The sequence below is a fragment of the Perca flavescens genome, chromosome 3 (genome assembly GCF_004354835.1).
Source record: "Perca flavescens isolate YP-PL-M2 chromosome 3, PFLA_1.0, whole genome shotgun sequence".
Lineage (NCBI taxonomy): Eukaryota > Metazoa > Chordata > Actinopteri > Perciformes > Percidae > Perca > Perca flavescens.
The window spans coordinates 8,900,543-8,927,924 of NC_041333.1; the positions used below are offsets into that span (position 1 = coordinate 8,900,543).

The 27,382-nt window shown below is 40.8% G+C and overlaps 2 protein-coding genes across 5 annotated transcripts in view; both read right to left on the minus strand.

Annotated features, from left to right (window-relative positions):
* Nucleotides 1–490: 490 nt before the first annotated feature.
* On the minus strand, nucleotides 491–19,284 carry wsb1 (WD repeat and SOCS box containing 1). Its single transcript, XM_028572490.1, has 9 exons — nucleotides 18,858–19,284; nucleotides 16,774–16,942; nucleotides 14,201–14,484; nucleotides 13,636–13,767; nucleotides 12,141–12,241; nucleotides 8,564–8,736; nucleotides 7,521–7,634; nucleotides 4,733–4,840; nucleotides 491–3,198 (listed from the first exon to the last, which is right to left on the minus strand). Exons 1-9 carry the CDS (start codon nucleotides 18,895–18,897, stop codon nucleotides 3,036–3,038), a joined length of 1,284 nt encoding a protein of 427 aa, XP_028428291.1. The 5' UTR covers nucleotides 18,898–19,284; the 3' UTR covers nucleotides 491–3,035.
* Nucleotides 19,285–24,958: 5,674 nt separating this feature from the next.
* The window catches only part of cuedc1b (CUE domain containing 1b), a 35,689-nt gene continuing 33,265 nt past the window's right edge, over nucleotides 24,959–27,382 (minus strand). For all 4 annotated transcript variants that reach the window (XM_028573191.1, XM_028573192.1, XM_028573193.1 and 1 more), the window contains one exon: nucleotides 24,959–26,276. In XM_028573191.1, the coding sequence (XP_028428992.1) occupies nucleotide 26,276 (1 nt within the window). In that variant the 3' untranslated portion in view covers nucleotides 24,959–26,275. The remainder of the gene's footprint in view (nucleotides 26,277–27,382) is intronic.

Consider the following 27,382-nt stretch of genomic DNA (forward strand, 5'->3'; position numbering starts at 1 on the left):
TCAGTAACCCCAGCTTCGCACAATAAAGACTCTTCTCACTATCAACACAACCCTATCAGCCTATAAACTCTGGGGAGCTTATTCCTCAGAGTCCTTATGTTTTCTCGCCCTGCCACTGTCGCACTAAATGCTTGCTCTTGGGGGAAATTACTGGAATTGTTGGGTCTTTGTAAATTATAGTGTGGTCTAAACCTACTTTCTGTAAAGTGTCTTGCAATAACTCTTGTTATGATTTGATACTATAAATAAAATTGAATTGTCAGAAAGCCAATAACATCCTCCACCACAGTCCCTCCCCTCGGCTACCCTGCATATTAAGCTGTGAGACCGTATGCCACGAGCCTTCGTTTTTGGCAGGGGCTAGGTTTTGTTGTTTTGATGAATTCCTGTTCCTCTTGTGGTCACATGCGCATTAAAAACACCCAAAGACATAAAGCACCTGAAAACCTGGTTTCAAGTCTTCAAGTGTTTCTCCATAACACAAAATAACTTATTTTGTCAAAAAGCCTTTATTGAAAGGGACAAATAAACAAAAAAAAAGAAAAAGAAAATGAACATCATACATTCATATACATGTTTGATGTATTCAACCGCTTTAAACTGCATCTCACTGAGGCAAGCCTGTTTTTTTCCAATCATAATGGTAACAGGTATACAAACATGTAATGCAAATCCATTAAGGTTCTGTATAGAGAACTAAGCACTGCAGCCCATTCATGAGACAAGCTCCACATCTCAGCAGAAAATTATGAATGATCTGAAAAGGAAAAGCTTTGGCATTAGCACTGACTGTCAGAAAACGTATTGCCAAGGATGATTGACAGCGGTTCTGCGCCCCTCTTCCTACAGAGACACTAAAAACAAAAAAAACACTAAAAGTTCACTTTCCGTTCTTTACATCTCATATCACTGACACACAATGAAAATGGATGTTCAAGGAACACAAGATTCTAAGAATGTTAAAGGGTCAATGTGGACCATTACGTGTATACATTTCTATCAAGAGGGAACATTTTAACAGCAGCTGGCCCAAGGCTGGCAGCTTTTGACTACTTTCAGGGTTTTTGGAATCCCTTACTGGCATTCCTACATGCTGCAAAAAGTAGTGACAGGCCAGTGACACTTCCAGTCTGAAGCTGACCTGTAAATGTAATTGTAACACACCTCGTCTTTCAGGGCTTTAGCAGTAAAAAGTGTAGTTAGCCTATTGGCAGACATTTTCACATTTAACGGAGATCAAAAAAAAAAAAAAAAAAAACACACATGTTCAACAGAAGAACTGGGTATAAATGACAAACTGGAAAAAAAAAGCTCAACAATTGTTTATAGACATGATACAAATGAATATATACACATACATATCTCATGGAACTGTGTACAGGTTTGTCTGCGTACAGCAGGAGAGGTGCTTTGCTTTAGTGTGAAACCATCAAACACCGGTCTCAAGGCTTTGTACTTGTACCACACACACATGCCCTTTGTGTCACCAGTTAGACATTTGTGGGTGGGCTACACCGGCATCAAGTCAGGGTTGGATAAATTGTTGGTTTGCAATTTACCGAGACTGAGCTAGTGTAGTTTGGCTGGTAGCACATATCAGTGGCTGTTTTACCCCTGAATGAGTTTACATTCAGCGTTTCTCACCACACCACACCGTGTGTATCCGTGTGGCCCGACGGATGCGTTGAACTCATTCAGTCCTCAAATACTTTGCAAAGGTGATTTTAGACAATTTGGAGCCTGCATTGTTTACCTCCACTACTAATCTCATTTCCTGCCACCGGGTCTCTTAAGGGTCTAGTAACGCATGTATTTATAAACGGCAAAATACATTGCACCTAATTTAACTAATTTAATCAATAGCAATGTTGTGATGCTGAACTTTGACGTGAGAAATTTGAACGGTCAACCAACTCCAACCGGTTTCTGTCAGTCGAAAGTTCACAAGGTGTAGATGTCTGAAAGCAGTCATACTGTGATGGAGATCATTTTAGCCCGTGTTCTGGTGATCTACGGGAAACCAATCAAACACATCGGTTCCCCTGACCAATACAGGATGTTTGAGGCCAATACAGATATTGATATTTGAGTTAAAAAAAAATAATCCAAGAATTTTGAACACTGTTTCCCAAAAAATCTTTGCCATTTCTGTACTTAACATTTCTCGTTATTTACCAGCTGACATTTACAGCAATACAAACATATCTGCAATGACCCAAAAATGTGCCAAAATATCTGCCTGAACCATTTCTCACTCTGGCTCAGGACTGAAGGAGCTAGTTTGATAGCTAGCTTCTGGTGCCACTTCTAACGGAGCACTCTCACTGTGCCCGATTCGGTCTGGTGTGACCAAACAGCAGAAATTAAATTAAACTAGCTAACACACTGTGTTGGATCACTCAACGGAAAATGTTGTCTCTGTATAGGAATAAAAAAAAATAAATACTGTGAGTGTGCCACGACTGTGTGAATACTGTTTCAGAGAAATGTTCAAAGCTAAGAGAAGAACAATAACGGCTCTCATGTCGTTTTTCAACCACTTCCAAACAGAAGCCCTGACATTAAGGGCAAGCAACGCTGCCAAAGCTTCTCCCATTAAGGGCAACAGCCATTTCAAAGTCAGAAGAAAAGATGAAGGGTTTACTGAACCTGGTGGAGAGCTGGAGCCAGCTGGAAGAGGCCTGAACACTTACAGGTTCCACACTGATGTGACGGAGGGGACGGTCCCCCCCGCCCCCGAAATAACCTGACCCTACAGGTGTAGAGCACGCTCATTCACTAAAGTACTTACAAAAATAAATATTTACAAAAGCAACAGAATATCCTGCTATGAGTGGAGGTGGTGGGGGGTTTGAGCCCAGGTGGCTCTGTTTGTTTTTTTGTAGTAGGAAGACGTAACTGTTCCTCCTTTCCCGGTTGATTTTGTTTGTTCAACAAAAGGTCTGTGTAAAAGGGATTTATTTTTCAGAAAATAATTCATTGTTTGTTTTTTTTCAGCCAGATGATGCTGCGACGGGAACAGTTGGCTCTGTGGGTTAGATGACTTTGTAGGTCAGGTAGTCGCGGAGCGGCGTGGGGATGGCCAGGGCCTCCACCTGCTGGGTGCTCATCACCCGGCGGAGAGACATCCTGCTCATGTGCTGCAGACTGCCAACGCTGCGGGGACACTCCCAGAAGTGCACACCGCCGTCACGAGTCCTGCAATGGAAAGGAACAGCAGCGATTAATCAAACTGGGGGGTGGAAGAACTCGGAATTAATCACAGGACCATTTTATATTATTATAAAATGTTTTTGTAAGTTTTTTTTTTTGGACTATTTCCGCCTTTAATGGATAGGACAGCTAGGTGAGAAAGGGGAGAGAGAGAGGGAACGCAGGAAATTGTCACAGGTCGGACTCTAACCCTGGACCTCTGCGTCGGGGCATAAGCCTCTCAGTATATGTGCGCCTGCTCTACCAACTGACCCAACCTGGCCACATGCTGCTATATTATTTGACTTTATTAACCACTGGAGCGCAGACAATCCACTACATGCATTTAGGGTTATATAAATTCCTGTATTCACTTAATAAATTAAGTGAATAAATTCTACAATGATAAATGCTAACATAGGGCTGCAACTAACGATTATTTTCATTGTTGAACATTTTCTGGATTGATGGATTAGTTGTTTGCTCTCTAAAATGTCTAAAATTGTGGATCAGGGTTTCCCAAGATGACCACAGCAAGATATTCAGTTTACTGAAAAAAAGACTCAAAAATAGTTGTAAATATTTATTTAATAGTTGACAACTAAAGGATTGACTTTTGCAGTGCTAAAACGGGTTATGCTACATAAAATAAGTCTCTAAATGACCCAAATAGAATCATAATAGCTGCATAATTAGATTGTTTTTTTATTTATTTTTATTATATTTACCAGAAATGTAGTAGCTAAATCCATATTCCTCTGTCCTCTACTTTTCCCAACAGGAAACCATGTTTAAAAAGGTATTGGTTAATTTATTGGTAAATAGCCTACATTATAACACTGTCCAACAAGTAAACTCAGATGTGTTCAGTGGCTGTTCTTTTAATGAATTTTGGATAGACATTTACAATCTTGCTTTGTGAGGTTTGATCCGACGAAGTAGGTCATTGAATCAAATCGAACCATTGACGGCAATGCTGCTGCCACTTCTGCCGTTGTTTACCTTTTTCTTCTAGTCCGTAGAAAGAGCAACGTCAGTAGCCTTTGCTCATTAGCGCCACCGCTGTTCAGGAGAAGACTGCAGCTAGTGTCGCGACCACCAGCGCAGGTATAAATAGTCACGGCGATCTCATGATGTCACATTTGTATGCGCCAGCTGGGCTGCATCCAGTATGTAACGGCTTTCAGTCGCGCTAGCAAAGCAGACAGCCAGACAGCCTCTGCTACATTTTTTTTTTTTCCCACTTTCTTTTTTTTTTTTATTCGAATATTAATTTTCACCTTCGAAATTCGTTTTTTTAAAACTATTCGAATATATATTCGAATTTAGAATATTCGTTGACAGCCCTAGTGTGAGCTTGAATTGACCTTTATTGAACCGCTTTAGCCCTGACTGAAGTCAGGTGTTGGACTTTGATCTCCGCTTCTCTTAGCGCGCTTTATGTAACAGACCTCTGGTTGGAAGGCAGAAGTCAATGAGGTGTGACTGAGGAAATATGACATGATTGGTGTGCGTGTCGGTACATGTGCTAAGGCCTTACCCAGCAGCAAGGACACTCCCTTCAGCGGAAAAGGCACAGCAGAGGCCGTTGGACAGAGAGGCGATGGCCTGAGGAGCCCTTTCCTCGATGCTCCAGAAACGAACCAGCCTGAGTGGACAGAAAAACCGCACAAGGACACTGCTGTCAGAATCCAAAATGGACTACCGTAAAACTGCAATTAATAGTCTGAATGTTTATTTGCTTCAGTCGCTGAACTCAACCGGCGTGGGAGAGGGGGCATATGGGACAGGCCCGTTATGCTTTTCACCCAAAACTCTTGCTCAGCAAAGATGTGAAATACTATCACATTGTTTATTTAAACCAGTATGAATATTACTCATAAAAATGAGGCTATCAAATGGATCTAGCTCTAATAGATGGCTATCAAGAGCAAGAGAGAGAGAGCAAAAGAAAACATGACTGGCAGTGTTTTCCCTGAAATACTTTGAGCCTTCAGTGAGAGGGCTCAATGGGTTTGCTTCCCCCCCCTCCCCCAACCGCCATTATGCGGAGCTTCTTCCTGCCTCTCTTCTCCACATATTCTCTGCCAACTATTCAGCCCTCCTCCAGCCAGCGGTCAGAGTGATTAATAGCTACCTTGTGACAGAGCAGCATACAGTAGCTCTGTGCTCTAAAGTCCCACTAAGACTCATGACTCCCTGCAAGATTTAAAAACAAACCGCAGCAAACAGTGGCGCTTTTCTGCTGTGCTATGCCGTTGAAATATCAGCCCGTGTATACAAAGAAGCATCGGAAAAGTACTTTAGAGGCAGACAGCTAAACGTGGGTTTGTCAAGGCTCGTACTGAAATATGTTCTGCAAACTGTGAGCTTGTTAATCTACTGCTGAAATGTTCATGTTGATCCATCTAACCTCCTAGAATAGACACCCTGGGAGACAACATCCCAGAACAGGAAATATATACAGTATATAGGTTGTTTATATAGGGCTCGACATTAAGGCTTGTCCGCTTGTCCGGGACAAGTGGATTTTTTGTAGGACAAGTGGAAGAGAAATTTACTTGCCCCACTGGACAAGTTAAAACTCAAACAAAACGCCACTCATTTCGTCAATGTTACAGAATTGAAACAAATACATATTTTACCCCACAATCCGGGGCAGCGGGTCGGCGGGCCGCTAACGTTAGACCCAGCCCGCTGTTCAGCGCATTCTCCGAAAGCGAAGCAGCATGAAAGCACGGCGAGCTAGCCGGTGTTAGCTTGCTAACTCCACCTTAACGTTACCTCCTCGCCACATCGTTCACAGAAAACCAGCTGAAAACAGAAGTCACTCGTGGCGATAGCAATGTGCTTTGTGTGGATGAAGCAATATATACGTTATTATGTGCCACTCATTCCGTTTATGTTACAGATTTTACTTTACCGATTTGAAACAAATACATTAACTAACGTTAGACCCAGCAGCAGCGGGAGAGCGGACCGCTGACGTTAGACCCAGCCCACTGTTCAGCTCCTTCTCTGTAAGCGATACAGCAAGAAAGCACCGCGGAACCAGCAAGCCAGGCAGCCGGTGTTAGTTAGCTAACGTTAGCATGCTATCTACGCTTTAACGTTACCCCGTCCCCACATCGTTCACAGAAAACGAGCCGAATAAAGCGGTCACTCGTGGCGATAGAAGTGTGCTTTGTGCGGATGAAGCATGAAGTTAATTTGACTCTTGACGGCTGGCTCTCTGCCTCGTAACTGCTGCTCCGCTACTCGTTTGTAGCGGATTAAATATCAGGTAATAATCAACTGTAAAGTAGCTACACCTTTTTAAAGGATCCCTTGGTAAGTGAAATTGTAGAAAAAAAAAAAGAAAAAAAACACACTGACACCAACATTTAGTGGCAAAATCCATTGTTATGTCTACAAAATTATTCACCACTACTTCTGGTCAAAATATTGAATTAGTATCTCAATATATTGACTCAGTATCTCAGAATATAAACAAAGAATATCAAAGTAATGAGAAACTATAAAATATTGACTTAATCTCAATATATTGGCTTAGTATCGTAATATATTGACTTAGTAACTCAACATATTGGTTCAGTATCTCAATATATTGACTTAGTAACTCAGAATATTGACTAAGAATCTCAAAGCAATGAGAACATTCAAAATATTGACTTACAATCTCAATATATTGACTCAATATCTCAAAATATAGACATAGTAACTTAGAATATTGACTAGGAATCTGAAAGTAATGAGAAACTTTAAAATATTCACTTAGAATCTCAATATATTAACTTCTGCACACCGGCGTGCAAAGTATAACTTTGTAGTACGAGTCTGGAGATCCTTTTTTCTTGTTAAAGGGGAAATCTGTTCTTGGGACACATTTGTTTCTACTGTTTAAACTGAATTGTATTAATGTTGATAGTGTTTGGATGCTTTCAATGGTTTCTTCAAATTCTACATTAGCAAAACACAAAAAAAGTTATAAAATGATGAATCTTTACCCGGACAAGTGACTTTTGTTCATGGACAAGTGAAACGTAAATGTACTTGTCCAAAGGACAAGTGCCTCAAAAAGTTAATGTCAAGCCCTGTCAATCTTATTTGATAATGGTTTCTTAGGGTTTATACTGTAGTTAACAGGTTAACTATTTTCATTTTAAAAAGATCACAACCCAGAGACCCAACACTAAACCAAGTAAAAACACAAAAGTGGACAATGGGATAGAAGTTTTATAAAAAAAAAAAAAAAAAAAAAAAAAAAAAAAGGAGGCAATTTAAGAACAGACATATAACTTAAACTCCAATGTAATTCATTGACATACCTGTCATCAGTGATGCTGGCAATGTGGCGGCCGTCAGGGCAGAAGCTCACAGAGCGAACCCAGCGGTCATTTGCCCCTCCAGCAAAAATGGGTGATGGAGGAGGGAAGAGATGGCTGGAGAAAGTTCAAAGCAGGAGCTTAATAACAAGCATCAGCATCACAGCAACGTTTTCAGGTTAAAAGTTAAAGTTCACCGTTTCAAAATGGTGAGGCCCCTCTACCATTTACAATTATAAATGTATAACTTTTGACTGCCCGCACGCACCACTGTTAGATAAAAGTTACACAGGCTCAGTTCAAAGAGCAAACTGGCCCAACATAGTTATACAAATAAACAATACTCAAGCATGAAAGTAAACTTGTTTTTCCATGGTTTGTGTTCCACATCTCAGGGTCTTCAACGGATGGAAAGATGGCATGACAACTACACACTCTATCCACTGAGGAAGACCCTGAGGCATGAAAGCTCTAGAAAAAGATAGTAAGTGATCTTAAAAAGGTCCAATGTGTAGGAATTTCTCCCATCTAGCGTTGAGATCATATATCGCTTTCAACTCTCTCGCACCACGCATTTTCAATGTATTACAGCTACGGTAGCCTTCACGCTTCAAAAAGCCCGTCTCTTGCTCTTTTCAATATCCTTTTTCTTTTTCTGGGCGAAGAAGAAGACTCCCGTTGCTGAAATTTGGATTTTGAATACGTGTGGTCCTCCACGTTTACTTCTTCAAACTTGCCGGGGCCGGGAAGCTACGATACCCATTAGCAGCATTAGCAGCACCTGTGAGTTTATCATGTGACAGTTCATGCAAATGCTAATGTAAAATTTCAAGCCAAAAAGAATACTTGGAATTGACGGTGGTGGTAAATATTCATGAAAAAGGACAAGTTGGTGAATGGGCAACACAGATTTTGATAAACAACTAAACACGTTACACACTGGACCTTTAAGTTAGGATTTTTTTCCTAAAATACTCCACCATGGCCTGTGCGGTTATTAATAAGACATTGCAGCAGCAAAACAGCCCGCATATTTATTTTCATACCCCAGCTCCAGCAGAATGGTGCCCTTGTGGTGGTCCCACACGATGACCCGGGTGTCATAAGAGGCGGTGGCCAATAGCGCCCCATCTGGTGAAAACTCACAAGACACCACATCATTGTGGTGCCCCTCCAGCTTTCCCATCACCGTGTACTTATCCATGTTCCATAGGAACACCTGCAACATGAAGGGAGGACTGTTATAGCCCATGGAATTTTGTTGGGACGGAGTATAGATGTGCTATTTTACAATTATCATTACTATATGCATGTAAAGATTTTTGAATTAAATTAAGAAACAGGAATTAAAAAACAGAATTATCCTCAAATTATGCTCAGTGTCATTGTTATGCTTTGTAACCTTTAACCAGGCTGTACAAACAAAAGAGAACATGCTACACAAGCAGCAAGGCTATGTCAAAATGCAACACTAAACCTACATTGGCTATTATAATGAACATCTTTATAATAGTATTAAACTACAAAATCATAATTTAAATGTATACATCTTTTAGTACATTAAATATACTAAACTAAAACTTCTATTATTTTAACAAAAGGAGGTCTACACAAAAAGAGAAAATAAAAACAAATAGTAACTTAAGGTAACACAAAGTTACGCCACTGGTTTCCCCTGTCAGGGTTTTAGTTCACTGTGTTTACAATAGGCTCCCACCTCCGGCAGAAGCCTACGAAGAGAGACAGATACTGCAAGAGAAAAGAATATTTTATGGCCAAAGGGTTGATACCTCTGGCAACACACACACACACACAGAGTCAGAATAATATCCAGTTTTGCTCCAGTTTTAGAACTTCTGCACCTCTTTGCAGCACTTAAAAGCATTTAGCATTTTTAACAATCAAACGCTGAACAAATGCAGTTAATGATCTAAATTAAAATAAACAGTCACATGCAGATTAATGGTTCAGGTTGTTCTTGGATTGGAAGCAGTTTTTATATTTCAATTTTATTTATAGTGGCATATCAGAAGTTACCTCAGGACACACTATAGCAGGTTTAGACCACACTATAATTTATAGAGACCCAGCTATTTACAAGAAGTCCCACCACATTTGTTTGCTGATGGAGAAATGTGGATGAAAAGCAGGATAATTTATTGCGGTTCCACTGTTGTTGCCAACAGCGGTACTGTTGCTACCAACAGTAATAACACTCACATGCTTTATTTAAAGCAGAAGTAGACACAGGAGAACTGCAGATGGAACAAGTTGCCACATAACTGGCCAATTGGTTTTGCTCAACAACAGGTTTGTTCTTTTGTAAGATTTAAGGCAACAGCTGAAATTTGTAGGATATAAGTGCTCTGCAAAGGCACAAAACATATTTCCATTTAAAACCTAAAACTAGTCTGAAACCTGCACAATAATTCCATTACAACGGGGGTTGGACAGTAAAGGGAGAGGGCAGGTTGTTTGTTTAACTGTTGTGGCTGGCTGAATTGTTTTCCATGTTCTGCCATTAGCAGCATTCCAATGCTACACTGTGTGCTACTACAGAAACATTTATACTGTCAGTGAGAGAAATCCTATTAACAAAAGAAAAGCTAGTGTGTGCAGACAGTGGACAAAGCTATTCAAGGATGGGGGGTGGGTGGGGTGGGAGGAGTGGGTTTGGGAGATAGGTGGGGGGTGAGTGGGGGGGATAGAGGGAGTATTTAATAACCACTTTGACAGTTTTAAACTGAAATTAAAATGAATAGGAACTGCAACAGCAGAGGTAGACAGACACGGAGCAGCACCTACGTACAGATCGGCGCCAGGCTGCCCCTGGCCAGGCCTTTGGGCATTGTGCACTGTGCGTCCCTGGTTTACACCGGCTGCTCAAAATGTCAGCGCGGCGCTCCCTTCAAAACCAATCACACACTGAGCTCTGCCACCACCTGTGACAGGGAGAGCAAGACACACACTGTAGGGACACACACACAGCCTAACAAAGATACCACCATGTTTACCATTATAACCATGTTCAGATTGATCTAGAGCTGCAACATTGTAGATAAGGTGACCTAACTGTGGCCAGTTTATGGAATGAATATCCGGAAACATGTCTGCTGGAAGCGTTGCAGAAATTTGGGACGTCAATTCAACATGACATAAAAGAAAGGAAATGTTTTTTTTTTTATAAATCTGACATTTGATAAATATACAAGATTTACATGAGGTCAGAATTGTTTCAGTGATTGAGTCACTTAAAAAAAATTCCCCTGCTGTAATGATTAAAGGTACAATATGTAACATTTCTGCATTAAAATGTCTAAAAACAACTATGTTATTTTGTTGAGTTGTGTACTTACACTATCCCAAATGTTTCCAAAACGTTCAAACCCAGAAAAATCAGTTATTTTATTTTAATGACACAGGACGTTTGATTTAGTCGCCTGTTGGTGGCGTCATAAAACCTTTGACCCCCCTAGTTACTCTAACTTCCATCAAAACACGGGCAGCCAGATGATACGTTCGAGAGTAATTGTAAATCCTACAATGTCACAGAAAGAATAACTCTCAGTAACCGTGATACAGCTTGCTTTCTGCCACACAAGATTTTTGCAAAGGGCAGCGGGTCGGATTGGATCCCGCACCGCTGCAGGAGTCCGCCAACATGGGGCACACGCCCTTACTGGGTGAGCCAGAGGCCGCCCCACACAGCATCATTTTGTCATTGATTACATGCCACTTACAACACAGTGGTACAGCAGAGATCTTATTTATTGATACATTTCAATATCGATTGATCCAGCTTAACGTTATGTGCTACGTTGACAAGTAACGTTAGTGTTAGCTGATGCTAACGCTCGGTGGGGAATGTTAATGTTATAAGGTTACAACATTGTCCAACACGTTCATCAACTTATTTTAAGTATAATTGTTTTGATCAAGGTAAAGTTAACGTTAAACACTGGGCTAACCCACGATTACGTTAGCTAGCTAGCTACCAACCACAATCGAATCAAGAAAACGTAATTCTGTGGGGGAAACTGCAGCTATTTTATCAGAATGACATGAATAAATGTAATGAGGATAAAACTGTAATGGATAAACCCATCCGTGAAAAGATGTATTTTAAATTGGCAATTGTGTTCAACAATGAAAACTAAAAACTCCCATAATGCCACTTCACGACGTCATCAAAAGTCCGTGTTTACATCCATTGTTTTGATTGAGAGACCTAGCGGCAGAAAATTACATATTGTACGTTTAAAAGATTTAATTTGGTCACCCCCACTTCAACATAAAATACTTTTAGGAGGTATCTGAACTATATAATAAAACAAGAGGACTCCAGCTATATAACAATAATAAAACAGTTGTCTACTCTGCATGCACACTTCAGAACACCAAAAGCCTGTTCTTTTCCACTGCCAACAAAACCAAACAGAATCTAGAAGCAGGAGGCACAACTTATCAGGACACTGAGCACAGTTTGTTCTAAGGTGGAACTTGGAGGGCAGGGCAGATGGGTTTTCAATTGTAAGTTGATTGAGCATAACTGGTCACAAGCAATTGAACAAAGTTTAGCTAGCAATCCCATGAAAAGAAGTAAAAAGGAACTTGTGTACGTACTGCTTTGCCTGCGCCGACCGAGCACAGGATGGACGAGTCAGGGGAGAAGGCGCTGCAGTACACCCAGTTCTGATGCCCCCGCAGAACCTTCACCATGTTACCTAAACGGCAAACATAAATCGCATTATGGCATTTTTAGTACCTTTATTTGACGCCAGACAATATAGAGTTAAGGAAGACAAAAAAAAAAACACACGGAGAGTGGCCAGGTTGGGTCAGTGAGAGCAGGCGCACTTATATTTAGGTTTGTATGAGGTTTATGCCTCGACACAGAGGTCCAGGGTTCGACTCCGACCTGTGACGATTTCCTGCATGTCTTCCCCCTCTCTCTCCCCTTTGTCACCTGTCCATTAAAGGCGGAGAAGCCCCAAAAAATAAGCTTAAAAAATAAATAAAATTTAAAAAGAAAACACGGGGAGAGAGTGTTGTTAGCATAGCCAACAAATTAGTCTATATCGACGACGTTCCACGTCCACGATTGTTCCGGTGCCTGCCTTTCCTCTCTTTGTGTTGGCGTTCTCAACTCCGGTGGATTTCTGAGGACTACAGTTATCTGCTCCTCAGATCTCTACAGGGTAAATCCAGACAGCTAGCTAGACTATCTGACCAATCTGAATTTTCTGTTGCACAACTAAAACAACTTTTGAACGTACACGGTCCACCAAAAGTAGTTCCTTCACAAGACCATTTGCAGAGGTTTCCCACAAAAAATATTTCAGCACCATACCATTCTTGTGGTCTGTACTACAAAAAAGGATAAGGCTGAACAAATTCAGTTTCTTTTTTTTTTAATCCAAATTTTCTTTTTGCCAACAATTTATATTAAAAGAATTGGATTTACTGAACAGCACTTATTTAAAAAGAAAATATGGCTTAAAGCTTACCCAAGCCGTTTGTAGCCACTACCGACCATGTTTTATTAGCTTGACCTGGTCAACTGACTAGCAGTTAAGATAACACACTCGACTGTCCTGCTGTTACAGATGTGACCTAACCACAGACAGTTGCCTCGTTCATGGACTCACAGGAGTGCGGCGCTGAATGAATATAGGGAAAACCTTTTCTGGCTGGGGACCCGCTAGACCGGTAGAATTATAGGGGAAACTCTAAACGTGTGTGACATTTTTGACATAATTAGTGTTGAGGTATGGCCAAAAATGTGTTATGTGAGGTCACAGTTAATCATTGGGTCCAATTGGACGTTGAAGAAATATCACATTGCGAAGAATGCGACAGACGGGCAGACGACCCGGAAAAATAACGCCGCCGGCCACGGCTATTGCTGGTGCGCAGTCATGAGGAAATAAAGACTACCAATACACCAGGCTTTAACTGGGCTGTCTCCACATTTACAGGCTGGCCACAGCCCCTGGATCTTTCACCTACTTTTCTAAACTGATCTTACAATTCAGAGGGCTGCTATTTCCCCTGTTCTTTGAACTAAAGAAAGAGAAGGTCACAATTATTAAGGAAAGAAAAGAACAGCTCTACATACCATCATCTTTAAGGTCCCACACACGGAGGGTCTTATCTCTGGATGCAGAGACCAGCACAATACTGCCATCAGGAGCAAAGGTCAAGTCTCGCACTACATCAGTGTGGTCCATCAGATTCAGCAACAGTTTTCCTGCAGCAAGACATGGTAAGATTGAGTCAAGTTTACTTAAAATACCTACTGATAGGGGTATGACGAGACGTCACACTATTTTAAAGAAAACTTCAATTAAGAAATAGGACTGGAAAAAAAAAATATATAGTCTTTACTCACCAAGGTTACAACATAACCAAGCATTTCATTGCAGCAGTAAACAACAAAGTAGGCTGCTCTTGTATTGATTGAAAAATGGAAAATGCACTGGAACACACGCAGTGTATGTAAATATATGACCGCCACGAAGGCTATAACTGTATTTGCTAGTTGCATCTTCAGCTGTAATCAGACAGCATGTTTGGGCTGCTGGTGTCTGGTGATTTTTTCCTAATCTAATTACCTAGTTAGATTACCAACTAATGAAGCTGAAGTAGGAAACCACTTCTAATTAACAGAAATGTGTCCTCACCAGTGTAGACATCCCAGATCTTGATGCGACCATTGTTGAGGCCTGTTGCCAGAAGCAACTGGTCCTGACCGAACCTGAAGCGGTGCCACTCAATGTTAACACAGCGGCTCTGCTTCTCCGGCACCGAGGAGCCAAAGGCCAGGCCCCAGACGGTGTCACCGCAGTCGATGGTGTGTTCGCGGGGCTCGTCGGCAGCTGGGATTACCTGGCCTCCGCTGCTGTTCTGACGAGACAAACAACCCGGGCTCGAGGCATTGGTGGACTCTCCAGCTTTGCCCACAGAACTACAGCAACGGAGAACAGAGAGAGAAACAAGAGATTAACGAGAGACAAAACTACTGAGAGCTAACCACACTTTTTTTTTTATATATATATAAAAACAGAGCTTTCTATCTAGTCTCCAGCACAGATGCACATCAAAACTGTTAGCAGGCAGGACCCCGCAGCATAGCTCAGTGTGGCTATCCCCTGGTGCTAGGCTGTAGTGGAAACTAATGCAATCACAGTTTGCTTGCAATGACGTGTCTCAGGCGGACCGACCCAGGCTCCTGGAAAATGTCTTTTAACAGAGGTACTAGCCAGCTCTGACGCTTAGTGATTTTTTGCCATTGCAGAAAAAGAAAAAAAAAACATGGCAACAGCCTGCGGTTCCGGAACAACAAGCACTTAGTTTACAGTAATTTTTAAAGTGTGGCTCTGAGAGTCACAAGGTACTATTGAGTGGAAAAAGAGCCTGTTATTGCAGAAAGGCAGCTGATAATACAAGCCACATGTCCTTGGCACTGAGGAGCACCTCTTTATGTTCGTTCTGCTTTCTGTGTTAGGCGCTGAGGCAAACTGAGGGCCAAACCGCTAGATTGTTCTATTAACACAGATTTGCATCAACACTATCTACGTACACTACCGGTCAAAAGTCACTTAGAAATTTCCATTCCAGACATAATACCAGCGGAGATCAGATGCATTGTTGTCGTTTTTTTAACCAGGGCTGCAGTTTTCAGATTACATTATGTGTTTACTTAACTTCAAAAGGGTTCGCAACTGTTGCTGAAGCGGCTGAAGAAACGCTTGAATTCCATGCTTTTTGTTCTAAACGTCATACCCAAATTAAAAGTGGTACAGCTCCCATATACTTTGACATTCAGGGGTGTGCCTGATGTCATTGGAAAGGTGATTGATGTGGGTGGTTTGTGTATTTGAGAAGTGTTTTATTTTGTATTTTTTTTTGGCTTTTTTCTTTGCACTTTTAAAATGAAAAAAAAAATGAAAAAAAGACATATCTGTAGAAAGAAATGTATATAAAATCCATTTTTTTAGTCTTTTGGCTTTCTGTAGTAAGCTGAGACATGTGGCTAATGCCCTGTGTTGTACGTCACCTGTCAGATGCGTTTACAGCAGTGTATTCTAATCATTTTACAGATGTAGGACTTGGACAGAAATAAAAAACCTCCATTCTAGTCTCTAAGGCCTAGAATCACCCTGACACTTGAAACAAGAACTTGAGAAGGTTTCCTTTCCAGTGACATCAGACACACCCCTGAGTGTCAAAGTATATGGGAGCTGAACCACTTTTAATTTGGGTATGACATTTAGACCAAAAAGCATGAAATTTCAAAAACAGTCGAGAACCCTTTTGCAATTATGTAAACACATAATGTAATCTGAATACTGCTGCCCTGATTAAAAAAAAAATGCAACTGATCTCAGCTGGTATTCTGTCTGTAATGGAAATTTGTAACTGTAAAGTGACCCCAAACTTTTGACCGGTAGTGTAGATCTATGGGACTTATTCCCTAAGTGAGCACATCATATCATGACTTGATTTCATGCATTGCAACTACAGATTTGACTGTATTAACAAGAGGAACAAGAAGAACAACCAAGTTCGGTTTGCTTTTAATCAAAAAAGCAACATATTTATGTGTTTAAGTCTTTTTAAATTTATATCCCATTGGTATTTTTTTTTTTTTTTTTTTTTTTAACTTGCTCATTTTAATGATTGAGTCTTATTTTACCAATTGTATCATGTGAAGCACTTTGTGACTGTCTATGAATGGCGCAATATCTAATAAATGTATTATTTTTATCCAGGCAATGCACTTACCGTACCTAGTCTGCAAGACATTAAAGGAAGAACTCAAAACAATACAGACAGGGTCTATTCCGCGACTTCCGGGCAAACCAAATCGCCCAAGATGTTTGACGCATACATACATACACATTATTTATTTATTTATTATTATATATAACAAAGTGTGGACAAAGCAAGCTTACACAATTTGAGAATATTATGCTTACGCCAGTGGTTCCCAAACTTTTTCTGCAGGGTCCCCCTTTTGTAGATACATACATTTTCAAATATTACATGAACGACACATAAAATAAGTAGTCTGAACTAAAATACTAAAACAGTCAGAGCCTAGACAGGATTCCCACACACTGATTCTGTTTACAATTGAAGGGTTTCAGATGGTAAAAAAAGACTAAACAACTGTACAAAATATATGCATGTTAATGTTTTATTAATCATGGTTACTGGTAGTAACTGAGTGAAAGTTTCAAATGATACTTACAAGCTCTTCAGACATTTTGCCAAGGGAATGAGCCTGACAATGCGATGCCCCTGAGACCAAGCAAAGTAGGAACCATTGGGTGCAAAAGCTACTGTCCAAGCCTCGCGCCCAGACTTCTGGTCAAAGGGAGCAACAGGCACCAGGAGTTCACCGATGAACTTTGCCTTACCTGAAAAAACAAACCAACAACACTGTTACTTCAGCTACCTGCATGGATAGGATCACTTAACACTTCTTATTCAGGCCAACCCACAAGAATTCCAATCCTCCTAACGTCACCTATTCGCTCACAGGCATGAATGGGTTTGTCACTGATGCAGGTAACTGATTGGCTAATTGTGCTAACCAAACCACTGGTACAAAACCAGCAGGTGGGAAACTTTGCAGGATAATAATGCTCTGTAATAAAAACAAAATAAAGCAATTACTGAAATGCATATGGGTTTTTAATGGAGAAACAGTCTGTGAATTAAACTAATAGGGAAATACTCTTATCCACATTTTGATCCATACTTGCCTAGAAAATGTGTATAGCATGTTCATTTTAGCTGCCCCAGTTTGTAGAGGTTAGTTAGATGGTACCATAAATTTGGCCTAACCATAACTGGTCTGGCAACCCAAAGGCCAAGGTTTTGTTTCCAGATTTGTGTGTTGACTTACGATGAGGGGGGTCTGAGGATCCTCCCCCAGAAAATCTTGAGCATTAAACACTTAATTTCCTGAATTATGGTGAATTTTTATGCACCTATTTATACCTTTTTTCGCATCAATTTATGCTGAATTTATTCACCTCAATTGATTTTAATGAATTAATAAACCCCAGGACTGTAATATTTCACATGTATTTGAGCAACATTTCTGCTCATGTTCAGAGCATTGACATATATGGTCCAGAGCAACGGGGTCTGTTGGTCCATTATATACTGTCTATGGTAGCGACAGAGAGAGTGGACACTTAAGCGACGCAGGGGTCTGCTTCAGAGCTCCATAAACTGGAAACGTCACGTCGAAGGAACCTCAAACTAAATCATTAGTATTGCGCTCCTAAATGTTGTACTGATGGCGTCAATGTATTACACTGATTTGGCAATGATTCCTCCGAAAATTACACCTTTCACAACTTTCCCCAGACGGTTGCTAGCAACAAATACGGCATGATGGTCGGACCCCGCACGGAGCTGCCCGTTCTATTCGCCTCGGAAAAATAAACTGGACAAAATTAGTTCTACTAAAAAAAAAACTGAAGAACTGCGAATGCCTTGGAAAATACTTGTCTTCTTAATTTCCACGTGCTATTCTGGGGCTTTTTTATTATTATACAAATAAAACTTGTAAAAAAAAAAAATATATGTATATATACACACACACATAATTTTTTATATGTGTATATTATATATAAATAATTTTATAAATAAAATAAAAAATAAGAGAGCGTGAAAGCGAGAGATCCGGGGCTATTCATAAAACATTCGGGGCTGTACCCGGGGACGCCCAGGCCTAACGACGCCTCTGGTTATATAGGCATGCAAAGCGCTGCGTGTGGGTACGCACGCACCGTCTCAGTGGGGTGTGAGTGCATGGGGGAGGGACGGGTCTGAGCTGAGGTTTCAAACAGCCAGAGGAAAATCCATTTTAAACCGTTAACGTTAACTTATAAATAAGCGAGGCGAGTGAAAACAAACTGTAGTAACGTTATTGTAGTAAACCAATCAATGCACTCTCGGTTAAATTAGACCTAACGTTAGCTGTGCATAACGTTAACGTTACAGACATGAAGTGAGCTAGCTAGCTAGCTAGCTGCAATGTTTACGTTAGCTAAAACGCAGAGCACAAGACAACACACAACATGCATCTTAACGCCTGCGCTGTAAACAATGCTCACTACAGCCCACAACGGTGTAACGTTATTGTACTGAAAGACTATTTAACTAAGCTAACGTTAGCTGGTATAACGTTACGTACAACTCTACTTAACTACGTTAACCCTTTTAGCTGCTGTTTGCTGTGACTAACGTTAGCTAGCTAGCTATGTATCATTTTGTCAGGCTAGAACTGAACGTTGAGAAGTTAGCATTTCTACTTACCTATATCATTTTGGTTTATAGAGTCTGGAAAGCTTGCCATCTAAATAAGGGCACAGACCTAAGAGAAAAGCCGAGCACGGAGTGTAAAACAAATATCTAGAGGAAATATGAAATTGGTACGGAATTCGGCGCCGGCTTTTCCTCTTCCGCTGTCTAGCAACGTCGGTTGAATTCCTCCAAGCGTAACGTTAACGTCCGTGGTGAAAAAAATACAGTCGTCGTTCGGCCTGTGCAAACGTCTTGTATTCCTTCCTCGACGACACTCTTTATTTTCACCGTTCAAGTCTATACTGCTGCTCGGGCATTAACACTCTGATAAAAAAAACAACAACAGTTTAACACGCAATTAGAGCATTCGCGTCTGTAGCGCTCAGTACGGTCCCCGTTAGTACAATGGCTTCTACGGGTGGGATGGTAAGCTATTTTCATCAAAAGGAGGAGTGACCATAAACCGTGGGAGGGTTACGTTGTACGTCAGCACAGTCGCCATGGTAATACTATTAACGCCTCCCACAGTTACTGCGGTCTATTTTTTTCCTCCTTCCTTCCTTCGACTCAAATGTTATCATTCATTTATATTTGAAAAGTGAAACCGCTTAAACATTTTTTTTTCATTTTGGGCATGACTTATCAGAGGCAACAGAGTCCAAGAAGTTTGACTTTATAAAAAAAACTTTAATGCTCATGTTAATATATTTACAAATATAACTCACAAATCAGACAAGGTACAACAAAATGATATCAAGGACTAAGAAATGCCCTTGCGTACAAGAAAACTTAATTGGAAACCAAAATTAAAAAAACACAACAATCACTAATAACTTGTTACCACAACTGCGGGGAGAAACGACCACGTCTAGTCTTCATCTTCTTCAGAAACAAAATTTGTTGAGCCAGAAGTGGAGTTTGTTGAAAAGAATTTCAAATCCAACACTGGCAAAAATGTTTTCTTCCCATTTGGCGTTTCAATGACTTAACAGCAGGGGTGTCAAACTCAATTTCACTAAGGGCCACAATGGAAATGAGACTCACATCAAGGGCCAGACATGTAGTTTATTCACATGCTTTTATTTAACCAAAAAAGTCTAACATCTTTGACTGTATTACTGCACGTCTCATATGGTCTTCTCACTTACAGTTTGGTCAACATAAAGCCATACAAAAAAAAAGTCAGCAAAGAGGTTTCTTTAGCCATCAAATCTGCCTAATGTGCTTTGAGTGTGGCGTAATTACATTGCGAAAAACACGTTCCTGTCTTTTTGGTTTGGAGCACAACTAGGCGGGCGGGCCAAAACTTTATTGTGAACCTAAAATTGATATTCAGGCCAGATCAAAATTTGCGAAGGGCCAGATTTGAGAGTTGAGTTTGACACGTGACTTACAGCAACATATGGGAGATGATCTCCATACAACGTGGGCTGGCCAGTGTCTGGCCCAGGATGTGGTTTCTCGCTCTGTGGATATGGCATACATTCTTACCAGATCATACACACCGGAAAGTTCCTGTGCATTGGTGACCTTAGGTTGATGACTCAGCTGCTCAGTAGGCCGACTCAACAGAAATTCAGTCATGTTTGACGACCGGCTTAAATGATTCACTTGAGCAAATCAGAATGTGTGTATGCATGTAAAGAGACAACCCCCCCACTCCCCCACCTCACAACATCTTACACTATTCAAACAGTCCAGCACTTCCCTGAGGAGAAGACATCAACACGTTTGCTTAAAAAAAGAAGAATCAAACATCAATCCACTTACACATCACAGCAAAAAGCAGACAACAAACGTCGTCCAAAACAATCTGGAAGCCAGCTCCTTAAGAGACATTTCAATACAACAATGGGAGTACCAAAGAACTTGAAATCAGACTTTTTTTTTTCTCCTTTTTCGAGGACAATTTTTCCGATGTTTTTGTCGTTTTTTTCAATACAAGCAGGACCCCCCCCATGTTGAACCTAAAGTTATGCCCTTGCATGGACTAAAAACCTTCCATTTAAACTAATCAATTTAAAAATGGCTGCACTCACTAGTGCAGTCTGATGTCTTCGATGTGTGTCTTTTAACCCTTGTGTTGTCTGCCCGTCGGCCATGCAGTTTCTTGTCCTCCCAGGTTAACCCCTTTTTGTAGACACTTTCCTTCATGGTTTCGGTCATTTTCTTTCTGCGGTTATTTCCACTACCAACAAATTCACCACTACAACTTATTACACTTTATTATTATTTTTTTTTAATTCATGGCCAATTTATTGCAAATTTGACCTCATTTTGAGTAAAAAACAAGCTGAAATTATGAATTATTTTGACAAATCGTTACGGTTGAGTGGATAATCACAGACTGTCCAAATTTAGTCAGGACACTGTTTAGAAACCATTTCAATGTCTTTTCAAATGCTATAAAATTTAATAAAAACACCCAGAATTCTATAAAAAAAGTATAGATCTGATCCTTGATTTTCTTTGTGAAGAGCGTTGTACAGAACTATCAGTGTTATTTTTGGGTCATTTGCTTTAAAGAAACCCAAACTTCTGATTCTTCTGAACTTTGAAAACGGGTCAAATTTGACCCAAGGACAACAGGAGGGTTAAGGTCCGTTATGCAAATCCAATCCTCAAAAAGCCACTAAAGTTCAATCAATCAGTTTAACATGAATTCATTTCAGAGTTCTCCTTTGAAATGTAATGTTCAAAACAGACTGGTGTAATGAGAAATGAGACAAAGCACACAGTCAAGTCCTTCTGATTGGATCAGTTTAGGGATTGGTCACTTAAGGAAACACTGCTCCTCCCTACAGATAGAACACCTGACCCTGATGTTCTTTCAGCCCAGCTACATGACTACTACTAATCAGTGACTTTGCATGTTTCAGCCCATTTATTTACAGCTGCATTCATTTCTTTTTTGGCCATCTGTTGGAAGCAGAACTGTGACCGCAAAAGTGACATAAATCTCATAAAGTTATGAGAAACACGTAAGCAAACAACTGACGAGAGAAACAATAGCAGTGTTTGGGTCTACCTGAAATCCAATATTCTCTCTCCTTTTAGCTGTGTTGGTCTCCAACATATCGATCTGTTTAGCAGCTAAAGGCTCCACTACGTTCCCCAGCTAGTCTCCAACTAGGTCGGTGTGGTTTGGTGCTGGGTGGAAGTGAACAGTGGCTTTATCAGAGCTTTTTACTGAAAACAGCTGCTCAACAATGTGCACAATGAGCTGAAAACGACTAAAAAAAAAAAAAAAAAAAAAGGTCAATGAGCAGAGGTGCACTGCAGAGTTGGTGATAAGCAGCGGTGGAAGAAGTATTCAGAAAAGTACTTATCCCACACTGTAAAAATACTCTGTTACAAGTAAAAGTCCTGCATTGATAGGGTTACTAAAGGAAGTACGATTAGAAAAATATAGTACTCAATTTTAGAAAGTGGAAAGGATCCAAACGGTTGTGTTTAATGGTCTAATCATCTCAGCTGGACTTGTAGGCCCTTATATTGTTGGCTAGTTTAATTTATAATAAAACATCAGATTTTATAAACCACATGCATTTTGTGTTACAAAAATCCTAATGTTTAAAGTAACTAAAGCCGTCAATATTTCTCTCTGCAATGTAGCGGAGTAGAAGTAGAAAGTGGCATGAAAAGAAAACACTCAAGTAAAGAACCTCAACATCTGGACTTAAGTATAGTTCTGGAGTAAATGTGCTTGGTACTTAGCAAGTGTCATTTGAAGATTGTTTATATAAAAATATTGATAGAGCTTTAAAAGTATCGGCATGAATACATGACTTATAGTAAATGGTCTAAAACATGCATCAACACTGGAATGGCCCTTATTTAAAATCATGTCAGACACCCAAACCTTGCACATCACTAAATAAGCAAATAGCACATTTAAGTAGTTTAATCAAAAAGGGGATCGATAACAAACACACACAAAATTGAGAAAAATCTAAAAAAAAAATCCAGAAAAGTTCATTTGTGGAGATTTTCTGTAGTGATAAAAAAAAAAAAAAAAAATGCACAAAGGGAGAAGAAAGTTGATTTCACTGCTCTAATCTGTCCTCTCCTAACACCTTCTGTTCACACAGGCTACATCAGACGTTTACTACTTGTTTAATCCATGCTTCAAATCTACACATACAAATGGAAAGAGCAGTAGAAAAGGGTCATCTCCGTTTCCAGTCTTTACTTTCATCCGCATTCTATCAGTCTCTAGATCATGTTTCAGATGCTTTTATCCTCCCAAACTGGCATATCCATCATTTAGTGGAAATCACAACAATGGATTATCTCATGTCCCACCATGATGCTATTACGGTATTAACATTGGAGTTTAGAAATACGTTCCCCTTCTCTAAAGAAGTGGATCAACAAAAGACATGATTCACTTAAAGACCACAAGGACAATCTCAGACATGGCAAAGGATTCTGGATGATAGTTCTCATTTCCAGAACATCTTGCGAACATCTCTTTAAAAGGTTTAATGCAAGAGTTCCAGAAACCTGGCAGAATATTAGCAAAGTTTGAGTGAAGCAGTGAATGGAGCTTAAAGAAGCATGTCTAGAGCACTGGAGTCAGACTCCTAGTTTGGTTCAACAGGCAAGATGAGAACAATGCCATTCTTCAAAAAGAAAATTTACAGTGGTGCCCCAAAAACGCAGTTCTGAGCAAAACTGAAAAAAAAAAGAATCCTTATCAATAGGACATGACCATAAAAAAAAAAAAAAAAAAAAAAACAGGGGTTTATCGGGATGAGGAGGTAGATGTTGACATCTGGGATTGGACTGCCCAATTCCTGTTTGAACCTCGCCATTATCTGGAATGTTGTCCAGAGGATGGTTGAAGACAAACATGTTCTACCTCTGGGACACAGGGTGTCTCCACCTGTTTCTGTAACCTGTCAGCAATTGGCTTCACCATGGGGGTATAAAACGTGTGTTCTCACGAACCCTTCTTACATATAGTTGGGAAAAGTGAAAGCACTGTAATCCCCATGTATTCCACGTGTTTATTGCTGTGTGCACCACATTGACTGCTGCTGTCTAAGAACACTGTGGAGCGCGTAGGGAGGAGGTCGAGTGGGTGGGTCATAACACGCAGCTCTTTCAAGCCAGGGAGCGCAGTTCGCTTCCAGTGGAAAACGCAAGACCTTCACCCAGGAAACGCGCGTTTATTCCCTGGGAGTCTTTAAAAGCTATAGTGTTTAGTTTCTGTCTCCCCCCCCCATGAGGCATTCTAAGTAATGACAACAACAATGCCCAAGATGAATTTCTCCTGCAGGAGACAAAGGCTGATCTTATCTTAACACTGTCAGCGCGTCCCCATGATACAACCCTTCCGTGATCATGCATCGCTGCCCCCCACACACAGTTACTTGTAACCAAGGCGGAGACCGAGGATTAAAAAAAGAACGTGATTGATTCTTCAGAAGAGGTGATTATCTTCACTCGATTTTCAGCGCGCGAATGTCACCGGACGACACCGTTCTCGGAACATAGCCATACTGATAAACACAGAGAGAGTTGGGTGGAGCTGATTTAATTAGCTTTGTAGCAACTCATTTGGCAATGGCTTGAATGTAACGGACGTTGGTTAATATAAAAAAAGTTACGCACTGAAGCTTTAATCCAAACCACGATCTTCTTCCTAAATTGAACGAGTCGTTTTGGTGCCTAGACTTAACGGTCGTCGCTGCAAGGACCGACGCCTCGCAGTGCTCTGTGCCCGGCTCACAGTCACCTTTTCTCAGCATAGTACTATATATACACACTATATAGCTATAGTCCTATAGCACCGGCCGCTGATAGGACCGACAACTTACAGTGCTCTGTAGCCAGCGTTGCGTGCCGGCGTTCGCCTCATTTCGTAAGATATCATGGTGTGGCTACGTTTTGGTACGATATATTATGAACTCGTTCGTGAGAACGCGTCGATGAGGTTCAAGCTTCGCCGCGTTTCACTCCCCATGGTGAAACTACCCTAACCGACCAGCAGGAGTCACTGCTGCAGCCACAGAGCTGAGAGCCCTTCACTGGCTTCCCACCCTGAGAACACGGAAAGCTGTGTTTGTTCGAGCACGCAACCAAAGGCGTTGCTTTTTTAAAAAAAAAAAAAGAGATTTAAATGCATTTTCCTACCTTACAGGCCACCACTGGTTTGCTGGAGTTACAAAGTGTAACCACGATATTAAAATTGGAGGAAGGTAATCAAACACATTCGTTTTCATTTTCATCAAAGCTTTGGTATCGCTGTGTAGGAAAACAATTGGAGAAATGGATTGATTTGTGATCATGTGTTGTGTAATAGAAAACTGACTTTCCTACTCTAAAGGCCTCAGTAGGCTTCAGACCAAGCGTTGTTATTGAACAGTCAACCAGTGTCTGACATCGCCTCCAAACACACCTTTCCTAGGACGGCACTGGGTGGGCTACATCTGACAAACTCTCCCCAAAACTGAATCCCACAATCACCCTTACAGTTTTAACTTCTCCCTCAAGCTCCCTCTTTTCATTTTTCACACAACTACTTGGGTCACTTTTCATGTGAACTTTTGCCTTTAGACCTCGGACGGACTTTGGAGTTATTTATTACCGGTCTGTTGAAACCCAGTAAGCAAGTTCAATAAATGATTTACTTTGTCGGTCATCCTGGTTTAATGTCTCGGCCGTAGTGCCGTTAGTGCTGCTACAACTGATTGAATGACCGCGTTTTCACCTTGCCGAACAAAGCAAACTAGTACACTGCTCCAAACGCTGCAGCCTTTCAAGTGAACTGCTCCAAACATGCTTTCTAAGAACACACACTTCCAAATGTGATCAATCGGTTACAATGGCCAACTGTCGACATTTGGGCAGCCACAGCTTTGATGGCCACAATATTCTGGCACGTAAGAACTTTACATAAGCCCCGACGTTCAAAAACGGCTGAATATTACAATCGGATTAAGAAAACATGGTAAAAAAGCTCTTCATGGTTTAGTGTATATAAAGGAGCATGTGCACACTTTGGATCCGAAATGCCAAGCCTGAGGTACACCAATCAGAAACATACAGTCTGGAGAAGTAATAAAAGGTTCATATGGCAAGATCATCACTACGCTAGTGTTCCTCTCAGGGGATTAAAGGAAGCAGTTAACAAATACTGGGAAGGACTAATGCATTTCCTTTACATTTTAAATGATATATTAAAGTGTTATAATACAGAGATAATGCTTTTAGAGACCGTCGGGCCAGTGCTGGGTACAGTCCGGTTCCTCTCCCTGGGAAGGAGGGGCAAACAACTCACAGCTGAGCCTTTACGTCGGCTGGTTTGGATTAGGGTGGGAGCGTGGGGGGAGCAGGTGGAGACAGGAAGAGCTGCAAGGCCGCCACCCATAGGTCATGCTGCCGTCGCCACGGTAACCCTGATATGGTGCAGCGTAGGGCGATCTGAAACGCAGAAGAGAGTCTGAATGATTAGGGTCTGCGCCTTACTTCGAGGCTTTTCAAAGTAAAAGTGCCGGCCGATAGGCCATCTCTGTTTTAAGCTTCGTTGAGAGGAAGAAAACAGAGGAGGTAGAAGAAGATATATACGTCTCAAATTAATCTCCAGGTTCCAGGCTTTCAGATGACGTATATCCCTGCTATGTGACCTGCTACCCCCCCACCCCCACAGACTGCATGACCGTGCTTATTTAAGGTCATGTGTCTTATAATAGTAACACTAAGTATAACGTTATGGATATTTGGCGTTTTTCCTCGTGCTACTTGATAGGGGATAAGAAGGTGGTTATAACATCACCGTTTCTTTATTTCCACTTTACAGGGATTAGGTTTCTTATCTTTTTGTTTTCACAAAAACTTTATCTGATGACACTTCTTCTCAACCAAGACTCGTTCTTCCTCCATGACAATCACACACAGCACCAGTGGCTTAAAATGCAAAAACAGGCGGTCGGTTTAGCCTTTTCACACAGACATGTGACACGTTGCTCCAATAGGACTCTTTATGTTGCAGCCTCATTTCACCCAAATAATAGAGGGTCTTTGGTAGTATTGAAAGGCTCTCCGTTTTTAACCATCTTAAAGTTTTTGAAGCATTTCCACAATAAAGACAATTATTGCTGGAAGTAAGGTTGCATTCATCTCCGTCTCTGACCCCCAAAACTATTTAATTCAATTTTTTCTGCTCTTAACAAAAAACACACACACACACACACACACACACACACTTTCTTAAACCAAGACCAAACTCAAGAATTTTCATACTGTTTTTTTTTTCCTGGTTCCACCAGTTCAGTCCGGTTTACGAGGCTAATATTCCTGGCATATTCAGCAGCCTGACAGTGTCACAGCACTATGGTTGGAATATGATACCACCCCCCAATAATCCATTCTGGGCTTTTTCCTTAGTTTTTGGTGTGCTTTTGACATTTTTTTCATGTTTTTGTCACCTTGAGGTTTTTTTTATTCACGCCTTTTGACGTTGAGCTTTTTTTTTGTTAAGCTTTTTTGTCGACAATTTTTCGAGGTTTTTGTTTCTTTTCCCAATGTTT